Source organism: Mesoplodon densirostris, chromosome 7 (genome assembly GCF_025265405.1).
Source record: "Mesoplodon densirostris isolate mMesDen1 chromosome 7, mMesDen1 primary haplotype, whole genome shotgun sequence".
Classification (NCBI taxonomy): domain Eukaryota; kingdom Metazoa; phylum Chordata; class Mammalia; order Artiodactyla; family Ziphiidae; genus Mesoplodon; species Mesoplodon densirostris.
The window spans coordinates 68,527,969-68,555,769 of NC_082667.1; the positions used below are offsets into that span (position 1 = coordinate 68,527,969).

The 27,801-nt window shown below is 40.5% G+C and overlaps 1 protein-coding gene across 9 annotated transcripts in view; it reads left to right on the plus strand.

Moving 5' to 3' along the window:
- Positions 1-22,417, plus strand: part of TEAD1 (TEA domain transcription factor 1) — a 266,377-nt gene extending 243,960 nt beyond the window's left edge. For all 9 annotated transcript variants that reach the window (XM_060104071.1, XM_060104068.1, XM_060104069.1 and 6 more), the window contains 3 exons: positions 3,582-3,722; positions 8,482-8,634; positions 14,087-22,417. In XM_060104071.1, the coding sequence (XP_059960054.1) occupies positions 3,582-3,722; positions 8,482-8,634; positions 14,087-14,200 (408 nt within the window). In that variant the 3' untranslated portion in view covers positions 14,201-22,417. The remainder of the gene's footprint in view (positions 1-3,581; positions 3,723-8,481; positions 8,635-14,086) is intronic.
- Positions 22,418-27,801: the final 5,384 nt, after the last annotated feature.

Genomic DNA, 27,801 nt, shown 5'->3' on the forward strand with positions numbered 1-27,801 from the left:
GATATCGCTTATATGTGAAATCTAAAAAATACAACAAACTAGTGAATATAACAAAATATATTATAGAGGTACAGAGAACAAACTAGTGGTTACCAGTATGGGGGCGGGGGGGGGCAATATAAGGGTGGCAGAGTGGGAGGTACAAACTATTGGGTGTAAGTAAGATAGGCTCGAGGATGTACTGTACAACACAGGAGTGTAGCCAATATTTTATAATAACTGTAAATGGAATATAACCTTTAAAATTGTATATAAAAATACTGCCACTGAAGTAAATAAAGTGAAAAATGGAGCATTGAAAAAAATGAAAGAAAAGAAAACATTGTTCCTAGGGAGTTGAGGTGCAGTTCTTAAGAAACCTCCCTCCTGGTTAAGTTGATGTAATTTGAAGTTGACAGTTTTTAAAAAGTAACCCAATCCCATGTACTCTCCTGTTGACTCCCCTGCACATTGCTAATTTCCCCGTGCTCCTTCCCACACTCCACCCCTTACACCACAAACACCAGACTGTTTTTGATTGTTCACCAGTCCTTCACAACAACTTGATTACATCAAAATGAGTTTGTTTAAATTGCAGTATTAGTTAACAGTGTATTTATGGCCCATTAATTCTCATTTTCAAAGCAGGGAATTTTTTTAATTGAATGAAAACAAAGTAAAAGTAATTTCTAATGGACCTTTCCTGTTCCACTTAACTTATTATTGCACTGATGTGGGAAGCATTCTAAATATTCATCTGTAGAGCACATGTTAAATTATGGTGCATCTGTATAATGGAATAATATGCAGCCACCAAAAAGTGTGGCTGTTCAGTTTTTTAAAGGGCTGTTCTTTTAAAAACTGGTATTCTATATCAGTACTATGTGAATTCTAAGAAGTATTTATTTATAACCAGGTTTAGAAGAATGCTACAGTTTGTGTAGAAAAGAGGGAATGTGTATGTTTGAATATCTAAATGCTAAATATCTCTAAAAGGACACTTGAGAAATAACACTGGTCATCTAGGGAGGTTGGCAGTTCAGGGTAGAAATACAACGTACATCCTTTTTACGGTTTGATTTTTTTTTTCCTTACCACATGCATATTTTTACTTTTTTTTTTTTTTTAAGTTAAACCTTGTTGGCACAAACTACATCATAATAGTAAGAGCATCAATCCCACAGAGAACATCACTGGTCATCCCACCCCCGCAAAACACCTGAGCCACTTCTCAGCTTGTGGCAGGACCCGCTCTAAGTTCTGAAAGGCCCTCTCTTAGTTCACAGCAGGTGATACCCGCCCTGGAAGGCTGGATGACAGCCCAGTGTCAGAGCTCCTGTGTGCCTAGGATACACTGGTATCTTTCTGTACTGGAGGTTGGAGCCCACGTAGACTCACGGGCCTCTCTTCATCCTTAAGGAGCTGAGATTCAGATCTCAGGGTAAGACCTCCATTGTTCCCCGCTACACTGCTCTCTCATGGAGCTAAATGTCAAACCTTTGAATGTGAGCAAAAGGCACACCTGGGCATTTTTAATTATTTGCACTTTATGCCCCATAAAATTCCAAAAAACAAAATGTGAGGGAGCAATACTAAATTTATGGATAATGTAAAACTGGACAAGTACAAGTAAAAGTAGATTGGAATCCCGTAACAGGAGCTGGACACTGGTTGTTAGTGGTTATTAGAAGTACCTAGAATAAGTTAATGACTATAGTTGAACACTTAATTTAGCTTTGAATTTCTTGGCACATAAGAAAAGGGAATATAAAGTATATTGTCCTTTATTTGAAGCCAGCATATCCGAAGTTTTGCCTAAGAAAATGGAGATTTTCTTGATACTCAATTCAGGAGGGAAATTGAAATCCTTATTAAAAATATATGTAGGCTGACTCAGGTCTTCATGGCGGTTATTGCCTGTCAAGGTATTAAAATTAGCTAGCCAAAACGTGCCAAACCTCGCCAGATACAGTCTCGCTGTGTGTCAGATCCCCCTCTCTTTCTCTGCAGCCACCCTAGTAGCCCAGGTACCATGCCTCATCTGGAACTTCTTCCAGGCCTCCTGACACACCTCACTCATCCATTCTCACTCTCTTCTCAAGTCTCCAAGCTGTGGTCAGGGGTGCCTTTCTGGATTGCAGATCTGATCCTAAACAGTCACTGGCCCTATCCTATGTACTTAAAACTTGTATGTCCCTTGGTTTTAGGATGTAAGACCCTCCCCCACACCCCTCCACACCCCCCCACCTCCCCAGCTACCCTCTCTCCTTGCTCTCCGTGTTCCAGCCTTGTTTCTGGCCGAGCACCCTTTATACACTCTCTCTTACAGCATGATCCACCAGCCCATGCCAGCGCTTCTCTCTTTAGATCTGAGCTGCATCATCATCAGAAGCTTCCCTGACCCCAAGGGCTCCCTCCCCACTATTTGTTCTCATGTCTCTGTGCCCATTTCAGGAGTGCTTATTTCTGTTTCTATGTCCCCACTCCTAACTCGTAAGCTGTGTGGACTCGTTGATCCCCAGCTCCACACCCAGTGCCTAGTGTGCAGGAAAGGGTCAGTAGATATTTGAGGGAAGGGGACCGTCTGTCAGTGATCTAGCCGCTGAAGCAGCCTCCCAGTCTCCCTCTGCAGTGAACATTATACCACGCTGAGACATTTCTCCTTGAAGCTCAGCTCTGATCACCTCACTGCCTTGTGTCAACACTTTCAAGAGGTCCCCGTTTCCTACAGGATACAACCCATACCCCTACTTAGTCCTCCTCTACCTGGGCCCTTGTGGCGTTTCCAAACTCATTCCTCCCTGTCTCCTTAGTCCTCACGGTGTAGCTAGAATGAAGCACTCCAGGCTGCTTCTGTGCAAGCGTTCTCTCAGCCCTTCTCCGCATGTTCAAATCTTAACCATCCTGAAAGAAAATACCCTTAATTGAAAATAATGCTTCCATTGTCCGAACTGAGTACGTTTGACATGGTACTTATTTTCTATCTAAATTAAAGCTATTTTCTGTACATCCCGTATTGGCTTGTAGTCCTGTATTGTTTCTAGCATGAGCCTCACTAAGTAATCATAAAAATATGTTAAATGAGTGGGAACTTGTATTAATTATTTTGCATCTTTGTAAGCCAGTCTTTAATAGGAACCATTTCCCCTCTGGGTGCTGTAATTTGTTAATGAAGTACCTGTTTTTACATATATAACAAATGGCCAGTCAGCTACAGATTCTCCTGTTCTTTTAACTATATCTACGGATTAGTGAATATGAATACAATTTATATACTGCTTTCTGCACATATTTCGGAGATCTCATCAATGTCTTATTACAAGGATATATAGTATCTTATACTGAATGCAAGAAAGTAAAATGAAACATACATGTAGCATGTCATTATTTCAAGGGAAGACTGCCCAAACTAGCATTCTCTTCAAAAAATAACCGATGAGCCATAGAACTTGTTTCTAGCGAGGCGTCCCCTCACCGCCTCTCTGAGCCACGCCAGCCCTCTACTGCCCTCCAGCCAGCATGGTGGAGGTCTTACCCGGATTGTTACTGCTTTGACTCCTGCGATGAGAGAGTAATCCCCACCTCCATCTCATTTCCAACAGGCTGATTTAAACTGCAGTATTCAAGATGATGCCGGGGCTTTTTACGGCGTGACCAGTCAGTATGAGAGTTCTGAGAATATGACAGTCACCTGTTCCACCAAAGTTTGCTCCTTTGGGAAGCAAGTAGTAGAAAAAGTAGAGGTAAGTTGGCCTCTGTATGCTGGAACCTTCATTCAGGGCGGCCTGTCGCCTTCCTTTAAAACTAACCTGGGGCAGAGGATTTTATTTTTCTGGTGTTTTCTCCTTCCCCTCCCACTCCTCCACGCCCCCCCCCCCCCATTACTTCTAAGAAGGCAAAATGATTTGAAAGCAACTGAAAGAAAGAAGGCAGGAGTAATCCCGTGCCAGCTCTCCGACTGTCTGAAGTCAGCCCTGTGCTTGCCAGTGTGTCAGTCCTGCAGGTGGCCTTGGGATGGGGGGATGGGGGGGGCTGATATGGAATCTGTTAGAGATAGACACTGCTGCCCGGTAGATGGTACCCCTCCCACCCCAGGTTCCAGCTTCAAGGGCACTTCCAGGCATTTTGATAACAACCAAGGTGGTCCTCAGCTGATTGGCACCTGCCTTCTAAAACCCTAATGCCTTGAGTTTGGTTTTTGCTTTTGCCATTTCCACTCCCTTCATCTTAATTGTTTTAAATATATTTCAGTACATACTGGGACCAAAAACCTATTTATGGCTTTTATAGTTCATGCCTCCCTCCCCTTCAAAAAAATGGATGTTCATTTTACCGGGGTGGGTTGCTTTTTGTGAATAATGTTTGCAGGTGATATTTCATTTAGAGTTGTGCTTTCCATTGTCTTCTACCCATCACCCAATTCATCCATGCTCAGTGAGTGGTGTTTATTCACAGATGTCCAGGACCTCTCAGGTCCAGGACCCCAACCTGACTTTGTGTTGAGGCATGAGAGAAAGGATGCAGTGGGTGGAGAGAGGGAGCAGGAGATGTTTTGCAAGACTTTGGGCTGAACAAGGCAGATTTGGGATGCTGCAGGCCCTCATAGCTTCCTGAGCACAGGATGGGCATCCTGAGAATGGTGTTAAGGAGGGTTATGCTGGTAGAGGAGGATGTAAGTGAGTTGACTAGATGGTAGCTGTAAGCTTAGGTGTCATGAGCTTTACTAAAAGGGTGGTAGTGGGAATCCAGGGAGACATTTTGAATGGTACTGAGAAACTGACTGGATATTAAATATTAAAGAGGAGGAAGAGTCAAAGATCACATGTTTTATGCTTAGGAGGACAGTGTAGCCACCAGCAGAGATAAGTAAATAAGATGTTCAACTGGAAATAGTCAGGGACGAATATAGATGCAACACTAGGATTTGGGAGACAGGTAAAGACTGAAAATATCAATTGAGAATCCTAAGCATTAAGGATACTCAAAGCTGCGGGAATGGAGAGCTAGCTGCAGAGAGGCAATAGCAAGGAAAATAGGGATAAAGATTAAGTTTGGAGAGTGGCACCCAGACCTGGGGTAGGTGGAAAGGGAGACATGAACAGAGAAGCCGAGGACAAAGAAGGGTGAGGGAGGGGGGAAACCAGCTCAAGGCAGTGTCTGGGAACTCCAAGGAGAGGGTGGGTGAGAATGTGGCTGTGTAATGAGACACAGCTGGGAGACCTGGAGCCACATGACCTCCATCTCCCCTGAGAAGGAGGAAGCAAAGGTACCTGCTGGTGGTTGGGACCTCGGAAGGTTAGTGTTACTGTTGCTACCAAATGGCCAAGTTGTCAGGGCTTAGCTGTAGATGGACTTCCTGCCTGGACAGGTACCTGTGAGGAAAGGTGAACCAGATAAGTAACTCAGTTTCCCAGATGTCAAATTATTCTTCAGTTCATCCTCAGCTAACATACCCAAATCTCTTTATAAGTTCAGGGAACAGGGAAAGGTTGTCTTCGACTGATGAAATCCCAGGCATTTTCATGGAGAACGTGCTGTGGTGTGGCAGGTGAAGTTTTGTGATTAAGCCTTTAATCTACTCGGAGTATATTTCTGCATTTGGTGTGAAATGGGAGTCTGCTTATATTTTCTTCCAAATAGATAGGCATTTGTGTCAAAGTCATTTATTAAATCATTTATTTTCCAACTGAGTGGATCTGTCCCCTTTAAGTTACTGCATATACTGGGGGCTGTTGCTGGAGTCTGTTGTATTCCACCCTCTGTTTATCTCTACATGTCCCAGTATTGTGTTGATTTGATTACAGTGGCTTTATAGCATGTTCTGATATCTGCTGGGGCAAGTCAATCTCACTGCTCTTCTTTTTCATATATTTTCTAGGCAGGTAGCCAGCATTTATTCTTCCAAACTATGAGAGCATTTTAAAAATGTAAAGAAAAACAAAAATCTTGTTTGAGCAACCTAATCGTTTTTTTGGGGTTTGTTTTTTGGCCGCGTCATGTGGCATATAGGATCTTCCTGCACCCCCTGCAGTGGAAGTGTAGAGTCTTAACCACTGGACTGCCAGGGAAGTCCTGAGCAACCTAACTGTAATTGCATTAGATTTAGATATTATTTAGAGACAGATTGATATGTTATTGATATTAAATCTTTCCAATCAAGAACCTATTTGCATTTCTATCTCATTTTATCTATTTTAATAAGATTTTACAGTTATAGGTTTATCCCTTTCTTGTTAAACATATCTCTAAATATTATATAATTTGTTAATACAATTTCCAGTTTCCAGATTTTAATTACTAGAATAGAAGAAAGCTCCTAGTTTTTGCATATCTATATTCTATTTGGCCATCTTACCATATTCTCTTATTTATCTCCAGCGGGTTTTTCCCCCTAGATTCATGGGTTTTCTCTGTTGTATTATCTCAGCAGCAGCAAAAAGAGAAGACTTTATTTTATCTCTTCATTTCAATGTTTATGCCACTTTTATTATTATTATTATTACTATTATTATTTTCTCACCCTCTCTTCATTTGCTAAAACTTCCAACACAGTTGTAAAAAGAAATAAAAGAAATAGTGATGGTGAGTATCCTTGTATGGTTACTGATGTCAGTAGAAATAGTTTTGATGTTTTGACGTTTGGGATTAAACTTATTATTGGTTTTTATAAATGGTCTTTATTTTATATTTAAATTCTTTCTTTCTATTACTATTTTACTTAAATTTTTTATTAGTAATAGCTGCAATATTTTATCAGATGCCTTTTCAGCAACTCTTACTATGTGATTTTTCTCCAATTTGTTGACATCATGAGTTAACACATGTCCTGTGTATGAACCACCACAGCATTCCTGAAGAAAGTTCTACTTTGGATACTTTGATGCATTGTTTGCTATTTTACATAAAATGTTGGCACCTCATAAGTGATATTAATCTATACTTTTCTTTTTTATGAACTATCAACTTTTGGTATTGAATATACATCAATTTCATAAAAATAATTGGAATACCTATCTTTTTCTATGGTATAGCATTGTTTGAATAACATTGAAAATAACTGTTCTTTAAAGGTTATATAAAACTTAGCTGTGAAACCATTTGGTCTTTGGACCTTTTTCAGTGGTAGATTTCTAAATAGTTTTTAGTCATTTCCACAGTAATTGATCTATTGGAGTTTTCTACTTCTTTTTGGTTCAGTATTAGCAATTTGTATTTTGCTGGGAAATCATCCTGTCCTCTAGGTTTTTATTGATTGATTGATTGGTTGGTTGATTGGTTGTTTGCCAAAGAGTTACATGAAGTAACCTCCTCTAAATCTTCTGAACAATAATGTAATTGTGGTTTTGTCTCTTTTCTTTCTTCTCCTTCTTAAGATTGTGAAGGGTTTATTTATTTTATTTTGTCTTTTTAAAGAACTAGTTTTTATATCCTGTCTACATTTTAAATTTCCTTTGCGGGACTTCCCTGGCAGTACAGTGCTTATGACTTCGCCTTCCAATGCAGGGGGTGCAGGTTCGATTCCTGGTCAGGGAACTGGAATCCCACATGCTTCGTGGCCAAAAACCCAAAAACCATAAAACAGAAGGAATATTTTAACAGATTCAATAAAGACTTAAAAAAAAAAAAGGTCCACATCAAAACAAAAAAAAAATCTTAAAGAAAATTTCCTTTGTATTGATTTGAGCTTTTATCTTTATTAATTTCCTATTCCTGGTTTTCACTGGTTTTGGTTTATTTGGTAGGATTTATTAATTTTTTAAGATGTGTACTAAGTTCTATAACTTTTCATCTTTAATGATGAAGACATGAAGCTGCTTTCCTGCAAGTATAGCTTCATTGAGTCCCAAAAGTTTGATGTAAATATTTTCTTTTTCATTACTCTTTAGATAGCTTGTAATTTCTTTTTAAATTCCTCTTTGATCCAGAGTATCTAAGAGTGTCTCCCTTATTTCTAAGTGCTTCAGTGGATCTTCAAACTGCATGTATATATTTTTTAAAAACCCCTTTTTTAAAAAAATTAAAGACATAACACAATCAGGGGCTCATGATCAGTGTGAAGTAGTTTTTCCTAAAGTAGAGAAATTAGCTGCATTGGTTGTTGGCCTGTGAGGCCTTATCACAGTAAAAAAGGATTTTCTATGGGCCCTTTGAAGAATTGTGACTGGCTGGGCTTGCTCTCACAGATCTCCAGGTAGAGAATCACTAAGAAGGCAGTTATATTTTTTTCTAACCTTTGCTGAAAAACATCTATACAACTTTTCTTTAAAGCTGTCATCTTCCCAAGTTTAAAAAAAAAAATTTCCAGAAAAATAATGGATTCTGAGTATGGTATTAAGTTTGGAGATAGGATTTTTTCAAATGAAGTAAACTACATAAGTAGTGCAGCATATAGCAGGTGATTTCATGTTGAAAAAATAAAATGCTTTTACAGGCAATAATATCTGTTTTATGTATTTTGAAGTCAAAGGTGTAAAAAATGCTCAAATCCTTTTTCCCTCACAGACGGAATATGCAAGGTTTGAGAATGGCCGATTTGTATACCGAATAAACCGCTCCCCGATGTGTGAATATATGATCAATTTCATCCACAAGCTCAAACACTTACCAGAGAAATATATGATGAACAGTGTTTTGGAAAACTTCACAATTTTATTGGTAACTGTTTGTCTCTTTCATGTTTTGTCAGACTCAGCCATGAGGCTGGTGGGGAAGATGGGCCTGGGAGGTGCTGGGGCTTGGGCCAAGGGTAACTGACTAGACTGTGGGGCTGGGCCCCAGGTGGTCAATCAGTAGTTGAATTCACACATCCATAGGGCAAACTTGGTTTGGCTCAAGTTTGTGGAAGAGAAAGGGGTCTCATCTGGCCGGGCTTTCTAAGCTTAGCAGAACTGGAATTTGGGAAGGGAGGGTGAGGGTGATACAACTAGATTCTTAATTCTGGCTTCACATTAGCAAGACCTGGAGAATATCTAAAAATACTGATAGCAGGGCTGCATCCTAGATCGATTAAATCAGGATCTCTGAGGATAGGACCCGGGCATGTGTATTTTCTAAGGTTTTCTAAGGTTCCCTGGGTAATTCCAGTATTAGCTAAGTGTGAGTCTCAGCAGCACCATGGTATACAAATCATAAATGAGGCAAAAGCTGAGTCAGCAGGTTTGTGCTTCAAACATACCTAGACTTATTTCATGAAGGATTTACAAGGCCTTATTATTATAAGTAACATACATTAATATAGCAAAATATAAACCCTCAGTACCAGGAGAAATATAAACTAGAATACAGTGGCATAACCAGGAGCAAGGGGACAATATTTATGGGCTGAAAAGTATGGTCAAAACTTAATGGGCAGCTAAAGGGCAAGGAAAAAGCAATGGGGCTCAAGGTCCATGATGGGAATATTTTCTGGTTCCCCTGGGCAATGCTCTGTGTGTTTTTTCCCCCTAAATTTTTGACTTTAAAACAGTTTCTCACAGGGACTTCATTTGGTTACTTAGGAAGGTTAATAAGTACAGTGCTCCTCTCAAAATATACCTGTAAAATATGCAATCATGGATTTCATAAAGCTAATTTTTAAAAAATAACATTCCTTGATTAAACCAAAGGCAAAATGCCAAAACAAAATTTGGTGGAAACAATTTTGGAAAAAGGGGCAGCAGGATAATATTGTGGTCAAATATTCAGCCCTCTGAGGGCCTACTTTGTTATTCTTTGTTACCAGGTTTAAGAACTAGAATACTTAGAGCAAGAATTCTTTACCTGGACTTTTTGGATTCAGTGGGACAGTGGTTCTCAATCAGTGATGTGCTGGTTTTAAAAAAAAAAAAAAGGGCCTCCCTGGTGGCGCAAGTGGTTGAGAGTCCGCCTGCCGATGCAGGGGATACGGGTTCGTGCCCCGGTCTGGGAGGATCCCATATGCCGCGGAGCGGCTGGGCCCGTGAGCCATGGCCGCTGAGCCTGCGCGTCCGGAGCCTGCGCGTCCGGAGCCTGTGCTCCGCAACGGGGGAGGCCACAACAGTGAGAGGCCCGCATACCGCAAAAAAAAAAAAAAAAAAAAAAAAAAAAAAAGGCTCTCCCCTAGTTCCTTCCATAACCCTGATCCATAGCTTTTGCCCATTTCCATTGTTGCAGATACAGCTTCCATGGGCAATTTCAAGCTACCAATATTTGTCCAGCTCACGAAATTCCTTCATATTTTAACAGTAACTTTCAGAGCTAGTAGGAGCCAGCTCTTGTATGCCACTGTGAAAAAAAAAAAAAAAAGATAAATAAAAATCAAGAAATTAAAAACCTTCTGCATATCAAGATATTCATTCAGGAAGCTTTTAAAAATTCTGAAGGATGGGACCCAGAATCATGGTTTTTGTTTATTTTTACTGATTCCCCAGGTAGTTCTGGTGTGTAGCCAGGTTGAGACCCACTGCTGTAGGGGATTGGTTAAGTGAGCCACAGGGAGCCTCAGAGTTCACAGACACGTGATTATAGGTATACAATTGGCAGACAGATAATTTTACATCTAATTTTCATTTATTCCAAGGAGAGAATCTCAGTGGATTCTCACATGTGTCCATGTCCCTCTGAAACTTGGAAACTAGCAGTCCAGGAGAAAGTTTGGAAAACATATTATAACTATTCATTAGTATCCTTTTTCTAACGGTCTTTGGTGAAAATTGAGCAGTTCAGGGTTTGGGGTGCTGGCAGGTACTTGTCATATAGGTATTCTTTGTTGCTATTTAAGAACAAATGGATCACCTTAGTGCTCAGATGACCGGAAGGTGTGTGTGGCATCCTGGTGTGGACGTTAAATTGCCTCAGAAATTAACCAAAACTCTCTGAGTGGATGGCCACCCCCCCTCTTCTGGAGGGAGTCTTAGATGTTTCTTACAAACCAGTGAGACTGTTTCAGCACGTTAAGGAATATGTCCTCAGTCCCTAAAACCCGACTTCACGGCACAGCCAAGACAAATATGATCAGGGAAATTTGTAAGTATCTATTACCCACAAAACCCATGTAACTATATCAGTAATGCGCCCTTGGAACATGTGACTTCCATCCATTTAACTTAACAGGTTAAATTAATTTTAAAATGTATCATTAAGCAACTATATACATCCCTTTGATATGAAGGATTAGAAGCAAATAAATATAGAATTAGTAGCAAATAAATATTTGCTAGAAGTAATAGTTTTCTGTAGAAAAACTGAAATTAAGCCAGCACTCCTGGGTAATGAAAATGAAGTCATCTCACTGATAAACAGGAGGGATCATACCTTTCAGCACTTCCTCAGGTGTAGGGACATGGCCAGAATGACAGTTGCTGGACACAGTTGCAGGTGTTTTACTGGGAACATTAGATACAAAACCTGTGGCCAGTTCCAGGCCTTACTGGCTGGTGGGCTAGACTCTGGTTTCGTCAGAATGATTCAGGAATTGAGGTGACCCTATAGGTTTGGGGCCTTAATGGTGGCAATCAGACTGAGGAAGACAGCGACTGAATTGTGGGCCAAGGATTCCGATCATCTTTTGAGGTCATATTCAGACACACGGGTTGCTAGAAACATGTTTTTTCCTTCTTCCTTCATCTCAAGCATGAAGCCTAAATAGGATATAGTCTTTCATAGAAAGTCTGCAAGAAGGTAAAATAGATCATAGAGGTTCCAGGCACAGTGCTGAATCTTTTGTAGGTATATTATGAAATTCTCACTGCAGAACTGTGAAGTCATTTTTATTCCTATTTTATGGATAAGGAATGTTAGTCCTTCCTGAGGTCACAGAGCCAGTGATAGACGTAAATTAAGATTTGAATTGATGGAAGAGACACTTTGCAGGATGTCATGGTCATGGAATGAGAAGACTTGGGTAAGACATTTAAAGTCTCCAGACCTTAGTTTCCTCCGTTTACCAACAAAGTGCTCAAGTCTGCCCTCTCCACCTCAAAGGTTATTGAGAATGTTTGTATTCATTCGGCTAAGTTATGGAAAGGTTGTACTAGCTGCTGAAATACAGTGCAAATAAAACACAGGAAATCTGGGCCTTGTAGGGAGAACGAGGCGGGTAAATAGATGATGACGATGCAAGGCCATCATGGCTGCAGTAAACTTGTGAAACAGACATCATGGGAGCACAGAGTAGTTGAACTGCCTGAGCAGGCACCTGTGCTTGGAATGAGGTGGGGAATTCTCAGGGATGTTAAAAGATGATATTAAAGTTGCCTGATGGACAAGCAGACATTTTTCAGATTTACCAAGAAAAGGCCCTTTCGGTGGGTGCATACTGACATGTCAGCCGCGGGGCTGCGGTGAACTAGACAGGCGGGACCAGGCATCCTGGGGTCTGGTGAGAGAGGCAGGCATTCATCAAGGACAGGGAGTCACAAAATGCGTGTAATGCACCTGTGGCTGACGGCTGGTAGAGGTCGGTGCATGGTGACAAGAGAACGTGTAATAGGAGGTCAGGGAATGCTTCCCTGAGGAAGAAACAATTGAGAGGTGTCTCCAGATGGATAGAGAGGCAGAGAGGGTAGGGAAGAATATCTTACATAGGTGGGAATGTGGTAGGACGAGGACTGGAAACAGAGCAGTGTGGCTGGCCAGGTAGGACCGGCCAGAATGGGCCGCTCACTCTCATCCTTGTCGGATGAGAACAGGTTTTCTCTTCATCCTAAAGTTTAAAAGAGGCCATTCAGTTTTTAAGCAGGAGTTTGTTGTTGTCAGATTCATATTTCTTTCAAGGTTACTGTGACCACTGTGCACAGGGGAGACTGGTGCCCAGCAAGGGTGGCTGCTGGTGGAGGAGTCCAGGTCAGCTTTGCTGGTGCCTTGGGCTGTGGCAGGGGAAAAGGGAGATGGATTCAAGAATTATTCAGGAGGTAAAAGCAGCAGGACACGGCATTTGTTTGGATATAGGGATGAGGGAGAGAAAGATTTCAGGGCTGGAAGACTTGCATATTTGGAGTATTTGATCTGCAAGGGAAGTGGCAGGGAGTGAGACTAGAAAAGCAGGTGGGTACCAGTATTGAAAAAAAACTTTGTTACCCAGAAAAAAAAAATTAGATGATTCATCATTGTATCAATGCATTTATCTAGAGCAGCATGGCATAACAGGTAAGAAAAAGGTCTTCAGATTCAGAAGATCTGGGTTTTTCGTTGACATTAGTATAACCTTAAACAAATTAACCCCTTGCATCCTCCCTTGTCAAAGAGGGAGTGATATCGCACCTGCTCCTAGAGTTGTTGTAATATTATATGAGATACTTTCTGTAAAGCATTTAATACTGAGGAGGTGCATAGTAAGCACTGAACAGATGGTGGCTATTATTCTGTAAATTTCCATCCATTCAGCGAATACAGTGGACCCTTGAACAACATGGGTTTGAACTGTGTGACTGTTCTTTTACTCAGCATATATTTCACTGAGTCCAGGCACTGCATGTTAATACAGTGATGAGCAAAGCACTCACAGAGCTTATGTCTGTCTCCCATTGGCTATCGTGAAACAAAATTTAGTAGAGGTTTAGGAATAAGATAGGAGACAGTCCCTAGGATAAATAACTGTCCCATGGAACAGAATTATAGAAAATTCTCTGTGTTGTAAAAAAAAAAAAATTGCACCCCCCCCCCCAAACAAACAAAACAAAAGAAAAACCCCACACTAATTCTTGTGGTGTCTTCTTAGGCTCTCTGAGTGAGACCCAATCTGTAAGGTCTTCCTTACATATGGTAACTAAGCTTAAATAGGATTTAAGTCGGACCTGTAATATCCTGAGTTTGTGCTGGAGAGGGTGGAGGGAGGCTGGGCAGATCTCTTAACAGTCCACTTTTTGAACAGTGGACTCCATATTCCTCTCCAAGTAAATCGTAGTCATCATGGCTCAGATGGAATATGTTTTCATTCATGTGGTGTTTGATATATAAATATATGTATATATATATATATATATATATATATATATATATATATATACTTTAAAAAATATTTTATTGACATATAGTTGATTTACAATGTGTTAATTTCTGCTGTACAGCAAAGTGATTCAGTTATACCTATATATATTGTACATTCTTTTTCATATTCTTTTCCATTTATACTTTTTTTTTTTTTAAACAGGTGGTAACAAACAGGGATACACAAGAAACTCTCCTGTGCATGGCCTGTGTATTTGAAGTTTCAAATAGTGAACATGGAGCACAGCATCATATTTACAGGCTTGTAAAGGACTAACCGTGGTTATTTATATATATAGATATCTGTATATACACACACACATATGTGCACACACACACACACTCTCTCCATGATCGAACGACTGACTGTAAACCTCACCACGCAGGGGTGCTGCCCTGGCCCTGAGGTCACCCCAACTTTTCTAAATCCTGTTTGAGTGAAGTCATTTTTTCATGTGTTCATACTCATTGTAGCTGTGAAGTTCTGGTACAGTTGTAAAAAGAGAAATCGAGTTGTTTCTGTGTGTTATTCAGATCCACAGCCCACAATTCCTCAGAAAGGTGAACCTTAAGAACCCAAGTCTCTGTCTGCAGAGACCTGTTTCTTGTTGTGGTAGAAAAAAGAAATTAAGACAGAGCATTTACCATTGGACATTTACAGCCTTTATACAAATGTATTTAGTGTTTTTTTTTTTCAACATAAAATTCTTAAGATACAAGTAAAATTAATCTTTAAATATAAATGTAAATTAGTACACAAAACTAAGAATCTTTAGACTTATCTTTGTAACAAATTAGGGTGGAAGTTATGAAAGAATGTAATTCACTAAATTATTTTTTAAATGAAACTTTTCCTTCTTTTTGAAACCAAATGTTAAAATATAGCCTTAAGAAATGCTTGGTAGAAATATCCTAATGAGACAAATTTGTACTTTTTTCCTCAAGGTTAAAACTAATCTCCTAATCCATTAAACTCTTGAAACAGCTATTACAGAGGAAGAAAACTTCACCCCTTATCCTTAACATATATAGTATATTTAAAAAATATAAAATTGTATTGTACTAATGTGATGATTATTTAATGAAAAAGAAAAGATGGCTCTTTTTGCAATAAGTAGATAAATACTGAAAATCTAAACTTACAATGTTTATAGTCTTGTGTGTGCAGTTATATTTTATATGGACAACCAAATTTTTTATTAAGATGAGTAAATATTTGAACCACTGAAATTTAATAACAAAAATTTAAAATTGGCATGAATACTGCACTGTGAGCTGCAAATTATAGAAAACCCTGTGGCTGGGAGAAATTTCATCAACCAAACTCATAAAAGGCTCATCAGTTTTAGGATCTCTGCTCCCCAGAAAATCACAAGCATGCTCACCAGCATGTGGGTAAATTATTTCTGGTGATCCAATATGCATATTAACCTGCTGTAACTATATGTGTACGTGTGTGTTTGTGTGTACATATATACACATATACATATATAGTTATTCAACACATATTTATTGAACATCTATTCAGTGTCACTCAGTTTTCTAGGTGCTGATATGTGTGTATTTCTCAATCTGTGTCCGTAGATCTAGGTGTATTCGCTAAGGACACGCACTTGCTTGACATCTCTCAATAAGTCACAATACTTATTTGACTGAGGTTGAAGAGGCTCAGCTATCTATCTCTGCCCTTTCCAAACAGGCACATTTGGGAGGTTTTCTTCCTAGGAGGAATTCAACTTTCCAACCCAGATATTCCAAAGCATTGTCCAGGCAGAGTTGGTTTGATGTGGCCACATGTCTTGGGTTATTTCCATAAGTGCTTCATTGGGAAGGGGACAGGGCATACTCCCCAACTTCCTGGAGGAAAGTGACGTTTTTTATAATTGTCAGGAATAGGTTAACACTGTTAGAAAATGTTTTGTAAGTTGTGAAACATGTCAGGACTTTTACGTCAAGCCAGAAAATAAAAACTTTGTTCTGTTACATTCAAATAACCTACACACCCCCTTCCCTGTCCCACCACCTGTTCTGACCCTGCTTATATATTGATTAGTATCTGGTGGTCATGAGGGGGTGGCTGGCTCGTGGCAAATAGAAGAACCAAGCCTGACCTCTCCCAAACCCATGACCCTGGTCACTGGGAAGACCAAAGGAGAAAGCACAGAACTTTCCCCTTTTGGAACACACATCCCTTACATAAGCCAGTAGCATGGTGTGTATCTTCCCTACGTAAAGAGACTACAGTTTGTTCCCTGATTCCAAGTGGACCTTTGAAGAATTGCCCTAGTGGCCCACCCTTCTATCTGGTCTTTGGCCCAAGCATTAAGCTTCTCCCTTGGTCATATATTTATGACTTCTCTTGGTCACCCCTCTTAGGGATGCTTCTTTTGCTCCCATCTCCCGTGTCTTTACTCAAGGTGTTACCCCCAGTCTCTCAGGACCAAGGGGCGCAAATGATCTCATGTGGCTAAAAGCCACGCCATCCCAGAACTTCAGGGCAAGAGGTATTTGGTTCACATTTTCTCCCAGGAATGGGGCTCTTCGGTGCTGCCAGGAGGGCTCTGAGGATTTACTTTTTTCAAAGTGCAAATAGATTGAGACCCAAGAACACCAGCTAGAGGGTAGTTCTTTTGGCTGCAGAGAAAGGGCATACCCTGGTCTGCTGAACTCACAGAGTTAGGCTGGGCCCTCTGATGCTTGTCCTCTTCCTCCGAATGCCTTTGTAGTTGAGTTTGGGGGTTTACATGGATGAACTTGAGGATCGCTTTTTGCTCTTAAAACAAGTTTACTTCTTGTCTTGTCCTTCTAAAGATTTTTCCAGGGCAGATATTCTCCCTGTCTTAACCACTGGTCCAACCTCTTAGCCCTTTCTCTGTCACTCCCAAATTAGACTCTGGGATTAGATTTGTGTTATAACATCGAATCCAAGTCTGTTTTTGGTCTTTCACCCTCTATGGCAGAGTCTCCTCCCTTCGTAAAGCTTTCTGTACCATAAAGAAGCCTTTCCAAAGCTCTGTCCTCACTGCTCTTTTCTGGGTGCTCTATCTCCTGGTTGACCCTCCACTACCAGGATCGATTCAGGGACATCTTGTGCTTTCACTGGAGAGTTCAGAGGCCACTTTCCGCAGCCTAAATAGGGAGAAGCTGAAGAACTGGGCTTTGGTCTCTTGGTATTCATTTTCATCTTAGCATGAGACCTAAATAAAGTTGGGGCTTTTCCAGAACATGTCCTAGAATCCCAGAACGTCTAAGCTACCCTAGACCAGGGTTTCTCAACCCTTTCTCGACACTGTTGACATTTGGACCAGATAATTCTCTGTGGTGCAGGGCTGTCCTGTGCATTGTAGGAGGTTTATCAGCATCCCTAGCCTCTGCCCACTAGATACACCTTTCCCCAGTTGTCACAACCCAGAATGTCTCCAGACATTGCCAAATGTGCCATGGAGCACAGAACTGCCCCTGGTTGAGAACGACTGCCCTGCACCTGACAGGTCATAAATGCCATATTTGAGGTTTTCTTTCTCCTTACATTTTACCCGGAGAAAGCTTCTCTCTTGGGAGCCTTGTTTCAGGCCATCAAGAGACAGGTAGGAATATTACTCCAATGATACTGTGTCCATGTTTCTTCCTGTTTCAGAACTTCTGTTTCACAACAGAATCTCTCTGCTACAAGTATTCTTTCCTCCCTCCCTGGGAAAGTTGGGGACAGCTGGCCACCATCATCCCTATAATCAACTCACACCTATTTAAAGAGCATTTCTAATTTGCTCTTCATTGCTTATTTTATCAGGTTAAAAAAAATCCCACCCATTTTTATTATTTTTCATAAGGTTATAGTTCTCATTATCAAACCTTTAATCATTTCAATAAATTTCCTCTGGTCTTCTACTTTTAGCCTTGCACTCATTGCTTTTTTGTAGAATTTACAGAAACCTCTGGAACATTTCATCTTTAAGGATGGTGGAGAGAGGGATTCATTTTGGAAGAGGGCTGATCGAATTTTTCTTCATTGAGCTTTAGGAAAGCACAGTCTTCAGGCATACCTCAGAGTTAGTGCGGGCTCAGTTTCAGAGCCCCACAAGAAAGCAAATATCACAGTAAAGCGAGTCACACAGTGCATATAAAAGTTATGTTTACCCTCTATTGTAGTTAAGTGTGCAATAGTATTATGTCTAAAAAAAAAAATCAGTGCACATACCTTAATTTAAAAATATTGCTAAAGGGCCTCCCTGGTGGCGCAAGTGGTTGAGAGTCCGCCTGCCGATGCAGGGGATACGGGTTCGTGCCCCGGTCTGGGAGGATCCCATATGCCGCGGAGCGGCTGGGCCCGTGAGCCATGGCCGCTGAGCCTGCGCGTCCGGAGCCTGCGCGTCCGGAGCCTGTGCTCCGCAACGGGGGAGGCCACAACAGTGAGAGGCCCGCATACCGCAAAAAAAAAAAAAAAAAAAATATTGCTAAAAAATGCCGGAACAATTACAATAGAAACTTGAAGGTCACCATAAAAAATATGAAAGTAATTTTAAAAAGTTGAATTATTATTCAATTATTGCGAGAATTATCAAAATGAGACACAGAGACGTGAAGTGAGCAAACGTTATTGGAAAGTGACGCTGGTAGACTCGTTTGCCACAGGGTCGCCACAAACCTTCAATTTTTAAAAACTGTGATATCTGTGAAGCACAATAAAATGAGTGATGCCTGTGACCTCCATTTTGTAGATGAGAAAGTTGAGGCCCAGGGGGGAGATGACTTGCCCAAAGTCACCCAGCTGGTCAGTGACAGATTAAGGTAAGCCTCTGGGACTCCTGACACTTACTTCTTGGCCTCTTGGTGGGGGTCGTTCCTCTCTGGTGCTCAGGGCGGAAGAGAGAGGGAGGTTAAGACCCCCTTCCTCTGCCAGAGCAGCAGCATCTCCTGGTGGTGATGCTGCTTCTCTCCCTGGAGTGTCTTGTCTGGGAGGCATCCGCAAGCAGATAGGAAAGCTGATGAGCCTTTTCCTTACCCTGAGGACAGTTCACCTGCCACAGGCTCTGAGTCAAATTTCTCTTTACAAAGCATCCCAGCAGCAAAGTCCCACGCTCGGACCAGCCAAAAAACAGCCCCCGTGCCCAGAACTTGGTGTTACAAACCCAAGTCTTCTTTAGGTCTCAGTACTCTAGTGGCTTTTGCAGTTTGTTTTTGTACAAACGTAAGTTATTTAAATCACACAAGATGACAGTCAACTTTTCAAACCAGGTACCGATAACTTGTATGATTTTGTCTATGCTCTGGTACACTACACCTGTTCTAACGAAGGGTAGAACCAATTTTGTGTGTTGGTGTTCACACCTGTGACATTAAGAGGATACGTCTGCATTGCTTCTTTCTTTCTGTTGATGTTTCTGTGGCAAAACCCTGCACATGTCATTTCTCAAAAGCCTTAAATCTTTGCGATGTTGCGTGTAGGGTTTGCAGTGCAGAAGGCTGCCTCGGAACTGTGAGCCCTTTTGTAAGCTGGAAGCATTTCTCTTACTACTGTTAACTTTTGTAGGAAGTTTTCAATTCAGAGCTGCCAAAGCGTTCAGTAAGCAGTGCCTTAGTGATACTTAGTCGTGCCGCCAGCCTTTTCTCATACCAGTTCTTGATGTCCCTTTACTGATCGGCATGGTATTTAAAATTGAGCAAGCAAGCATTGTTTTCATTTTTGTTTTGTAAGCCCATTTTTCTCCAGCTCTATAGGAAACTGACTTCTTGGTCTGAAATCTGAAATGAACAGAAGTCAGTTCGTTGACCACACTGTCAAATGTCTATACCAAAATGGAAGGTTTTGCAACTTCGTAGTTTACTATGAAAAGCAAATTGTATACTTTTAATGTTGCCTTTTAAATTTATGACCAAATACTTAGCTATTTGTGAATCTTCTGCACTCTAGCATGAAAGTGCCTTTGGTTTGAGATTCCAGCTTAGAAAAGTGCTGCCATAATCATGATAATTTGTAGAGAGACCAAAAATATTCTGAGATCACCGTAATGCCTTTGGTTTACTGGGATAGTAACCAACCACAGGCCTCCATTCACAAGAGCACGACGCGGACCCTGCCTGCTGCGCTGTCTGTCTGCTGTGGGGGAGCCCCTGCCACCCACGCCCCCGGGGCGCACAGCGGCAGGAGGGCCCCCAGGAACTGGTGTGTTTGTGTGCCGTGACCCCGTGCGCCATCTCCGCCCGTCACCCAGCCCTGCGTCCGCCTGAGGGAACTTGCACACAAACCGCAGACTCTCGGCCGGTGGACAGATTTGTCCTTCTTATGCTCATGTTCAGTCTGTGGAGGCCTGCCTTTCCCCTCAGATGACAGCGCGCACTTCTGGTTTAACGCAGTGATACCGTTTTGAAAGTTGGAAGCCTCAAACTGAGAGGACAGTGCAGAACGAAAACTGGGTTAGGGTCATTACAATTGAAGTGTTCTTCTTAGGGCGAAAATGTTGACTCTGAGTGTTGTCTGAATGTGCTATGAGAAACTTCCACAGAGCACCACTCACAATTCGGGATTTTCGAAGAATGTTCCAGCCCTCCAAAGGGCGACCCTTGAGAGTCCGTGTTGGCTTTTATCAAAACCTTGTGTAAATTGGGAAAATTGATAGAGGGGAGGAAAAGGAGTGAAAAGGATGAGAAGGCAAAAACACGAGCCAAACAAAAGCCAGGACAAAAAAGACTTTTCTTTACCAATATAGACTTTACAGTGACGTTAGACATCTTTGAAAGTTAGCCTCTGAATGCGTATGGTCCGTCTGTCTCTACCTGGTGTCTTTAAGAATACCCTCTTTTGGGCTGTCTGAAATTTCAGGAGCGATTTCCATCCACACCAAGTTGTGAGTATTCATAGAAATTTCTACAAGAAAAAATAAATTAAATGAAAAGGAAACTTGCTCAACACAAGTTATAGTTAGCTGCTTGAATTCAGCCCCTCCCTGTCATGTCAGGACTACGCCACAACTTGGAAGAAATTAATCAAATGTTTATTTTCCTGCTTCCCTTTTCAGCTGTTACTGTGCTTTCTTTGGCAATAGTTTTCTCTCATTAACTCATTACTTATATCGTTAAGAATGAAGGTTTTGTGTTTAAAATTGCATTGCAAAGGGTAGTTTCACTGAAGTCATGCACCATTAAATAAGATGAAATATTTGTCTTTATTGTTCTACTTCCTAAGCCGTAAACTTGTTTTATTCTCTGTGAATTTGCATTGAGTCTGTTATATGCCCCACTGCATCATTTTAGCATTTGAAATAGCATTTATGTTCCCTCTCGTTCATCATGAAAGGGGGTCAGATTCCTGGAGACTCCACCTCTATCGTGTTGGCTCTCTTTTGTCTGCCTTCCATTATGAAATTGTTTCTCCTTCCCCTTTTTCTGAAAGAGGCTGACAGAATCTAGGTGTAAGTCAATTGGAAACCAGTCTCTGGTTTTCTTCCTCCCTCTCCCCCCCTCCCTCCCTCCTTCCCTCAGTCCCTCCCTACTTCCTTCCTTCCTTCTCTTTTCTTTTTTGCATCAGTCATTTTCCCTGATTAGTTTCACTGTGTAAATTAGATATTAACTGCACTTCTCTAAAAAAAAAAAAAAATCTCCCTGTTACCTCCTTGAAAGAGTCACTTCTGTAGGCCTTTTTCAATAGGCTCATGACTGCAGATAAGGAAAAAAAAAAAGTAAAAACAAAAACTATGTGCCTAAAAAAATGACAAAAAAAAGTTTTGTAACATTTAAAAAAGAAACCTGAATAGCCTTTAATTCTTTAATATGCTTAAATTTTATGTAAATCGGTTTTTGCCACGTGTGTTTGTTCACATTCTAAATGACTTAATGGGATTCTCACAGTCTGTGTCTTCGTGTCACGTGTATGAAATGGGCTTGTGACGTAAGCGTTTCATCTGGTCAGTGGTTCCTTTGATATTGTACTGCTGCTGGGAGTGGGCTGGGGAGCCTGCCTTTAGGCAGTAAGGTTCCTCTTGGGTGGATTGGAGAGATAGAGGGATGGGGGCAAATTCTCACATACGTTTTCATAACCTGTTTGCAGAAACTTTGAAAAGGCATTTGGTTAAACCTCTTGGCAGTACAGTATTCTTGTATTTGTTAACGTCTGTGTTTAGGTACTGGTACCTTTTTGTTTAAAAATGTTCTAAGTGTTGGCTTTAAAGTGAATTTATCTTTAGTATGATAGTTATATGAAAATTATAGGGTTTGTGTGCAGAGAATTTTTTTATAAAGTGCTTTGTAAAAAAAAAATGTATTCTAGCTTTCGCGGTACATATGTGTGATAACTGTAATATCCATGACAGTTAAGTGCAATTATTTCATCACTCTAAAAATGCTATTTTTGTGTCAGTTCCTGCAGGTGTTTTCATGTCTTTGCAAAGTGACACATTTTGATGCCTTCTTGATAAAGTGGTAGACATTTTGTAGCTTTCTAGAAACTTTGTATTCATACGGTATCAATGAAAAATAAAGAAAATGAAAGTGTGGGTCACCGTTTTTATCTGCCAAAGTGTATGTTGTTGAAAATGAAAGGTGCTTTATGTGTTGTGGGTGAACGTATGAAGGACAGAGTAAAGGAGGTTGAAGCCATGATCCTTTAGATGGTGTCCGCCAAGTTCAGTCATCCGAACATGACATGTTAATGTCTAGCAGGGTTTCTTTCTTTCTTCCTGTTTTTTTTTTTTAATAGAAGTATAGTTGATTTAAATGTTATGTTAGTTTCAGGTGTACAGCAAGGTGATTCAGTTATACATACATATATATCTTTTTTTCATATTCTTTTCCCTTATAGGTTATTACAAAATATTGAGTATAGTTCCCTTTAGCAGGGTTTCTTAAAAACATCCACAGGTCAGTTAGTCTACCTGCCTGTCTGCCTGTCTCTCTTTAGTGTGTCATTAAAATTGTTAACCTGCCTTGCTGGGTGCGTGCCAGGAACCAGGGGTAGAAGTTGGTACCTGCACGGTGCATGCTGTAACCCCACCCTGTCCTCAGGAGTGTGCAGCACACACATGTACAACAAAGCCTTGGAGTCACTAAGTTTACTGCCTGCTGGGCACTGGGCCAGTGTGCTGGTACGATGTGTGATTCTCACAACAGTCCTGATGACAGTAATATTATTACCCCCCAACCGATGCTCAGAAAGGGCAGGTCGTCCAAGTTGTGACTGGTGAGTGGTAGAGTCTTCAGTTGGTCACCCTGGCTCTGATGCCTTGACTCTTGGCCCCTGCATTTTGGCTCACTGAGACTCCATGGAAACAGCTCAAGGCTGGGGAGGAGAAATCTGGGGGCTGAGGGGCTTTCTTAAGCAACAATGACCTTAGCCTTCTGACAGCAAGACCCAATGTACCCTGGGATCCTTCAGTTTGAACTAGACCTTAGAAGGTCTTGCTTCTCCCCATTTCTTTGAAATCTGAGGTACAGCCTGCCTCAAATCCCAAGAGGCACTGTAGGAGGGGGAACAGAGAAAAAATTAGCTTCCAGTTCCTTTGAAGAGGCATATTTTTAGCGAGCTACAATTCAAGAGGAAGGCCATTGTCTAGTGAGCTGCTCGGGGGCAGGGGGAGGGCAACTGTGGGGCATTTTGCTGAGGCCCTGTTAATACGCCAGGTACCTTCACAGTCACGATTTCCTTTAACCCACATCCTCTTGAGTAAAGGAATCATTTCCGATTTTCCAATAAGGAAAGTGAAGCCCAGAGAAGTTAAGTCCTTGTTAAGATCATAAAAGCTAATAAGTAGCAAGAATTTAGAGGTGGAAAAACCTCCTCCCTTGCAGTCCTGGCTCTGCTGCTGGCTGTTTGGCACTTTAGGCCTCCACCTCCTCCTCTAAAACAAGGTGTTTAATGCATCAAAAACATCCTTTACTAGTGCCTGCAGTTCCAGTGAACTTGAGTTCAGCAAAGAGAGTGACGTGCTAGGTGACCTAACATCACTGAGGAAAGGGATTGAAGGCACACGGGAGGGTGAATAAGGCTTCTTGTAATATCGGGGAACAACAAACTTCACTGGAAACCCCGGTCATTTCTTCCTGCCTTACTACTGGCAGAGAACCCTTTATCATAGCTACCACATACTGAAAGCCAAATTAGCTCCTGTTAAGTCATTGGTCAGCACCTGAACAATTCCAATTCAAAAAGCACAGTGTTGTGTTAGGTGGTGAAGGCTCAGAGTTTTTTTAATTGCCTTTGAAGACACTTTTGTTCTGTTTAATGCCCCATATGTCAGATTTATCTAGGTGGTTGTAACTAGCAAAGCCTCAGGCTGCTAGAAGCAATTACTAGAAGCAATGAGATGAGGTGGGGCAGATTGTGGGGAGGCAAGCACTTCATCTTGTGAGGGATGTTTCAAATGGGGCCTTAATGTGGTCTTCAGGCAGAGGGGTGGACGGCTAGCCTAGAAGTTTCAGAGAAATCTGAGGTTCAGAGCTCTCTGTTTCCACCCAGATGTTCCCACTCCATGTTTCAGTATCCCCTTCCTTATCTATTAGGGCCTGACAGGAGACTTGTGAGAGCTCTAAATTCAGCTTTATTTGTAATTTCTGGCTTGATTTTTAGCACAGTCTGCCCTTCAACTGCATGAGCTAAGGATTTCTTTAAATGCTGCCAGGGAGATCTTTTACACCATGCCCTGAGTTTTGCCTGACATTTTCTTCCTTCTGTGCACCAATTGCACTTAGCAACAACTAACCTATTAATACCACCAACCAATCATAATTAACACCACCCCAATCTCTCTAGCATGCTAGAGATTGCATAAGGTAGTGCATCCCTTTCCTTGTGGACCCAGTGCCAATTTACAACAGGTGACAGTCTTAGTTATTGTGCTGCTACAACATTCCAGTGGACCAACTATCTATCTTAGTTTAGGCTTCCCCAGAAGCAGACCCTGAAAAAAGACTTGAGGGTGAACAGTTTACTTGGGAGTCTTAATAAAGATGTCACTTCACGTGATGAAAGGTTAAATTCGCCACGAAGATGAAATAATTGTAAATTGATATGCTCTTAATAAAACTACCTTAACACTCAAGTGAGAGAACTGCAAGGAAAAATACAAAACCATGTGATGCTTTCAGTAGTTGATGGAACAAGCAGACATATTCCAGGAAATATGTAGAAAAATCGAAGTACTAATTGTGTACTCTGTGTCCCAAAATTGTCATTCATATTTTTTCAGTCACATGGAATGGTATGAAAACCATACACTTGCAAATTAAGCAAGTGTCAGTATATTCCAAAGGATTGCTGCAAAGCTGCACAATATTCTCTGACCTCAAAGCAATTAAGGTAGAATCAATTTTAAAAGGATCTTTGGAAAAGCTCCCATATATTTTGGAATTAATAAACATTTCTAATTAACGCATGAGAAAAGAAGTCACAGAAGTTAAATATTGAAAACTGTATATTAAAGAAATACTATCTACTAAAATGTGTGGAATGCAGCTAAAGCAGTATTTAGAGGATACTAGACTAACATGTGGAGAATCGTCCATACTAGATAAGAAAAAAGACCAAAAGTTAATGAGCTAGGCATTCAATTCATGAAGTTAAAAGAAGACCAAAATAAGCACACACACACAAGGAAGGAAGTGTTAAAGAGCAAAGTAATGAAATAGAAAATGAACACAATAGAGAAGATCAACAAAGTCAAAAATTGGTTTTTCAGAAATACAAATAAAATCTATAAACCCTAACAAGACTGATAAAAGAGGAAGAGAGAACCAGACCAACCAACTAAATAAACAAAAGGTAACAGGAATAAAATACAGTTATCACTATAGATCCCACAGATATTAATAAAAGTATAATAAAATAGATAATCAAAATATTCTGTTATAAACTATGCCAATGAATTGGTAAGTATAGATACAAAGGATAAATTCTTAGAAAGCTAGCTTTTGAAAGTTGCTTCACAAAGAAGTAGGAAACCTGAATAGAGTAGTCTTAACAACCATTAAAGTTAATGAAACAGTAGTTCCCAATATTTCCACACAAAAACTCAGGCCTACATGGTTTACTAGTGAGGTCTATCAAACTTTAAAGGAATAAAGTCCTGCAATCTTACAGAAAATACTGCAGTGCATAGAACAAAGGGTATAACCCTGACCTTAGCTTAGGTCTTCTAGAAAGCAGATCCTGAGGCAAGGACTAAGATACTAACACATACTGTACTTCATTTGGGAAACAGGCTCAGGGAAAAAATGAGAGAAAAATGGAAGTAAAACAAGGGGAATCCTATGAAATATGCTGTGACGCATTACTGTCTTGACTGCCACTTCACAGTGAGTTGAAAGAGACCTATCAGGTCACTCAGCATGTGAAACTTTTGGCATGTGGACTTTTCTGGTAAGGTTTCCAGGAAGAAACAATGTTGTGGAGTAACCAATGGGAGAAAGAAAAGGGAGTAATCTAGCTATCGGGTAACCTCCCATCTCTCAGTTCTCGTTGGTCAGTGTTCTTGCCACAGGGCTGATTGACTGTCCCACTGGGTTGCATTATCCACCTCATAACAGCTGTTCAGGAATTCAGATCCCATGTCTTGTAATGCTGCGTCTCATTAAAGTCTGAAAGTGGAGGGAAATTCCACAATGTATGAGTTACAAGTCAAGGCAGAGAAAGAGGAGGCAGTCAAGGGTATTTGAGAAGGTACATAAAGTTTGTTTCTAAATATACTCCCCAACTTACTGTATGGCTAGCATACCAACAAGGACAGTACGAAAAAGGAAAAGTATAGATTAATCTCACTCATGAGCATAAAATTAAAATATTAATTTGAGGATAGCAATGTATATAAAGCATAATGCATGATGACACAGTGGGGTCCATCCCAGGAATGCAAGGTTGGTTTACATTAGAAAATCAACCCATGTGATTCACATTAACAGATGAAAGGAGAAAAATCATAGATCTTCTGAATAGAGGAAGATAGATGCATATGAAAACACACAATGTCCGTTCATGATTTTTTTTAAACTTCTTAAATTAGAACTAGGAGAAAACACTCTGAACTGATAACGGGTATCTACAAAATAAATCAATAAGCTAAAAATGAAAGCATTCCTTTTGATACTTGGGAACAAGGCAACGATGCCTAAGTTTACCACTTTTACTCAACATACTGAGGTTCTACACAATGTTGTGAGGCTAGAATAAGAAACAACATACATAAGAATGGGAATCCAATCTGTCATTATTCTTGGAAGATAAACTGGTATATGTAGAAAAGCCAAAAGAACAGATAGATTTTTTACTAGAATTTGGAAGTAAGTTTATTATGTTGCTGGATACAAAACAATGTACCATGATAAAATGCATTTTTGTATTAATAGTAACAAATAGAAAATTTTTAATGTACTGTTTGCTTGAAAACTATGAAGTGCTGAAGAATAAACCTAACAAAAGCTGTAAGAGCTCTTTATGGAGAAAATTATACAAATGTTACTGAAAAACTTTAAAGAAGATCTAAATAAATGGACGGAGACAAATATTATGAGCTGGAAGACTCCATAATGTAAGGTTGTTAGGTCCACCAAATCTACAGATTAAATCCAACCCAAGTGAAAATTTAATAATTTCCACCACCACTACCCTGCTCCCACTTGTGTACACGGGAAGGTAAGTGACCAAAAATAGCTAAAAATTTTGAAGAATAAGAACAGGTTAGGAGTATGAGCTAGCTACCAGTTTTCGCTCAGCTCCAAATCCATCCTTCTTTGCCCTGCTTTGTGATAGTGGAGCTAGACCCTATAAACATTTCTTCTTTGCCAGCTGGGCACAATGTTAAGCTTTACCAATAGAGAGCACTGGAGTTACACTGCAAGGCAATGGCGATAGGAAGGCATTTCCCTTCTGGGGATCAGTCCTCCATTATTATTACT